Below are 3,150 nucleotides of genomic sequence, written 5' to 3'. Positions count from 1 at the left end.
CGTGGGGGCTCATCGCTCCTGGCAATTAAGAAATATATTACTGCCGAATACAAATGCGATGCCCAGAAACTAGCTCCATTTATCAAGAAGTACTTGAAGTCAGCCGTTGCCAACGGAAAGCTGATCCAAACAAAGGGCAAAGGTGCCTCTGGTTCGTTCAAACTGTCGGCTTCCGCCAAAAAGGAGCCCAAGCCAAAGGTTGCATCTGTCGAAAAGAAAGTGAAAACTAAGAAGGTGGTCTCATCGGCAGCAGCCAAGAAAACAGCAAGCCCCAAAAAAGCAGCCGGAGCTGGCGACAAGAAGCTAAAGGCAAAGAAGGCAGTCGCCACCAAGAAGACCGCCGAGAAGAAGAAAACTGAGAAGGCAAAGGCCAAGGAAGTAAAGAAAACTGGAACCGTGAAAGCGAAGCCTGCTGCGGCAAAGGCCAAGTCGAGCCCTGCAAAGCCAAAGCCAAAAGCAAAGGCAGTAGCAGCAGCGACGTCTGCCAAGCCCAAGAAGACGACGAAAAAGCCCGCTGCTCCCGCGACCGTCAAGAAGCCGAAAGCAAAGACGACGGCGGCCAAGAAGTAAATTGCGAAATGGTACACGGTGGTGTACATGGTCGCACTTGCACTCGAAATTTTAGATGTATACATCTGAAATGGATTTAAACAAGCCCTTTTCAGGGCTACAAAACTATACGAAAAGAGATACAAATTATCGAGCCTTGAATTACTTATGATAAGCCACAGATATTGATTATTAGCGTAACTTAGCGTTCCTCGACGCAGACGCCGATCTAAAAGAGTTTTTCAGAACAGAACCTAGCCGAACTGTTCGCCTGGAGAACGATGCACAGGCATAGTGTATATAGATTGTTTTGGTCTCTAGCAAATCGAAGATTGCAGTTAACTGATCTTTTTATTAAATATTGTCAAAATTGAAAATGGCATTCTTTGGAAAAACATTTTTGTGGCCCTTGAAAAGGGCCTTTTTGGGTTTTGCTCTGCAGAGAAACAAATTTACTTGGAGCTTGTGTACTTGGTGACAGCCTTGGTTCCCTCACTAACAGCGTGCTTGGCCAACTCTCCCGGCAGCAGTAGGCGCACAGCCGTTTGGATTTCCCGACTGGTGATGGTTGAGCGCTTGTTGTAATGAGCCAAACGAGATGCTTCGGCAGCAATACGCTCGAAGATGTCATTCACAAAGCTGTTCATGATGCTCATCGCTTTCGACGAAATACCAGTGTCAGGGTGGACTTGCTTCAGAACCTTGTAAATGTAGATGGCATAGCTCTCCTTCCTCTTGCGCTTCTTCTTCTTGTCGTTCTTGGTGATGTTCTTCTGAGCCTTTCCAGCCTTTTTGGCTGCCTTTCCACTAGTCTTGGGCGGCATTTTATTTCACTTCACTTTTACAGTTTACACTTTGTGTTCCTGGCGTGTTGGACCACAAAACCTTATACTTTTATTTGAGCAGTCTATTCAGGTTTGAGATACAGACGAAAAACCCACCCCTACGATGAACGCCCAGACTGACGGAAAAAGTATAAATATAGCGACGGGTGTCGGCTTCTCAACATTCGTTTGTGAACAGTGAAAAATAAATATCTGCTATTAAAATGTCTGGTCGTGGTAAAGGTGGCAAAGTGAAGGGAAAGGCAAAGTCTCGCTCGAACCGTGCCGGTCTTCAGTTCCCCGTTGGTCGTATTCATCGTCTGCTTCGCAAGGGCAACTATGCCGAGCGTGTCGGTGCTGGCGCTCCTGTTTACCTGGCTGCCGTGATGGAATACTTGGCCGCTGAAGTTCTTGAGTTGGCTGGCAATGCTGCCCGTGACAACAAGAAGACGAGAATTATCCCTCGCCATCTGCAGCTGGCCATCCGCAACGATGAGGAGTTGAACAAGCTGCTCTCAGGCGTCACCATTGCTCAGGGTGGTGTTTTGCCCAACATCCAGGCCGTTCTGCTGCCCAAGAAGACCGAGAAGAAAGCATAAGTGCTCCAATAGCAACAATATACATTCTTGTACATACACATATAAACCCAAACGTCCTTTTCAGGACGACCAAAACATGACAAAAGATTTAAGAGAATTTTCATAATTTTAAAGTATAAATAAAATGCTCCATGCAGGCTAACGCACATTTTAGTTGGTAGCGAAGAAGTTGCAGGGAATAAAAGAAGTACAGTTGTGCTCGACGCATTGGAAATTGTGATATTGTGCCTAATATTTTCTGTCGTGGGGGATATGACAAACAAACCTTTTTTTTGCCCACCTACGCAAGTACCCTTTTCCAACATATTGCAGCACTTTGACTGTACATTCTGCCTACCGCGATATCTCTCTGGGTATTATAATTTTCTACCGCAGGAGAGGAAATAGCACTAGGGACCATGTAATTTTCCAACAGCAACACGCTTAATGCTTATGCTTATGCAGCGTACTTTGATGGGAGCACACTTTTATTATTAAAATACAAGTTTTGAAAATGTGTCTTCTCTTTTAGATTATTTTGTGGTCCTGAAAAGGACCGATTGTTTACTTTCGAACAGGAGACTGAACAAATTTTCTTAACCGCCGAAACCGTACAGCGTGCGGCCTTGCCTCTTCAGAGCATACACAACATCCATGGCTGTGACTGTCTTCCTCTTGGCGTGTTCGGTGTAGGTGACGGCATCACGGATAACGTTTTCCAAAAACACCTTCAGCACTCCACGAGTCTCCTCATAGATGAGTCCCGAGATACGTTTTACACCGCCACGACGAGCCAAACGGCGGATAGCGGGCTTCGTGATACCCTGGATGTTATCACGCAGAACCTTGCGATGACGCTTAGCGCCTCCCTTTCCCAAGCCTTTGCCACCTTTACCACGACCAGTCATTTTTCACTACGTTGCTTCACTCTACGAACTTTGGAAACGAATGTTGAAGTAAATAGAAGCGCACTCCTATTTATACCAAAACACCACCGAAGCACGAGTGAGTCCGAATGATATGCTCATCTCGCTCGGGAAATGAAATAGCATGCTTCGGGCTGCTCTCGCTCTCGTTTCAACCCTCCGCCAGGAGAATGCTATATAAGCAAGCATCAGTGCCTGCGATCGCTTATTGTAAATTCGAATTTCAAACGTTGAAGTGAAAATTGAAGATGGCCCGTACCAAGCAGACTGCTC

General features: G+C 46.0%; 4 protein-coding genes across 4 annotated transcripts; 2 read left to right on the top strand and 2 right to left on the bottom strand.

Annotated features, from left to right (window-relative positions):
• Positions 1-3: 3 nt before the first annotated feature.
• On the top strand, positions 4-664 carry LOC117591686 (histone H1-like; the record flags this gene model as incomplete). Its single annotated transcript, XM_034285010.1, has 1 exon — positions 4-664. A coding segment is annotated over one exon (567 nt), but the record flags the coding sequence as incomplete, so codon positions are not given.
• A 294-nt stretch (positions 665-958) lies between these two features.
• LOC117591690 (histone H2B) lies at positions 959-1,423 on the bottom strand. The gene has a single exon (XM_034285013.1). The coding sequence runs from the start codon at positions 1,371-1,373 to the stop codon at positions 1,002-1,004; it is 372 nt and encodes a 123-aa protein (XP_034140904.1). The 5' UTR covers positions 1,374-1,423; the 3' UTR covers positions 959-1,001.
• Positions 1,424-1,543: 120 nt separating this feature from the next.
• LOC117591689 (histone H2A) lies at positions 1,544-2,038 on the top strand. The gene has a single exon (XM_034285012.1). The coding sequence runs from the start codon at positions 1,598-1,600 to the stop codon at positions 1,970-1,972; it is 375 nt and encodes a 124-aa protein (XP_034140903.1). The 5' UTR covers positions 1,544-1,597; the 3' UTR covers positions 1,973-2,038.
• Positions 2,039-2,495: 457 nt separating this feature from the next.
• LOC117591688 (histone H4) lies at positions 2,496-2,908 on the bottom strand. The gene has a single exon (XM_034285011.1). The coding sequence runs from the start codon at positions 2,857-2,859 to the stop codon at positions 2,548-2,550; it is 312 nt and encodes a 103-aa protein (XP_034140902.1). The 5' UTR covers positions 2,860-2,908; the 3' UTR covers positions 2,496-2,547.
• Positions 2,909-3,150: the final 242 nt, after the last annotated feature.

Source organism: Drosophila guanche, unplaced genomic scaffold (assembly GCF_900245975.1).
Source record: "Drosophila guanche unplaced genomic scaffold, DGUA_6, whole genome shotgun sequence".
In the NCBI taxonomy this organism is placed as follows: Eukaryota; Metazoa; Arthropoda; class Insecta; order Diptera; family Drosophilidae; genus Drosophila; species Drosophila guanche.
This window is presented reverse-complemented; position numbering and strand designations above follow the sequence as displayed.

Bases quoted from the DNA above. Each gene is read 5' to 3' on its own strand.
- LOC117591690 (XM_034285013.1), bottom strand. From the start codon at position 1,373: ATGCCGCCCAAGACTAGTGGAAAGGCAGCCAAAAAGGCTGGAAAGGCT.
- LOC117591689 (XM_034285012.1), top strand. From the start codon at position 1,598: ATGTCTGGTCGTGGTAAAGGTGGCAAAGTGAAGGGAAAGGCAAAGTCT.
- LOC117591688 (XM_034285011.1), bottom strand. From the start codon at position 2,859: ATGACTGGTCGTGGTAAAGGTGGCAAAGGCTTGGGAAAGGGAGGCGCT.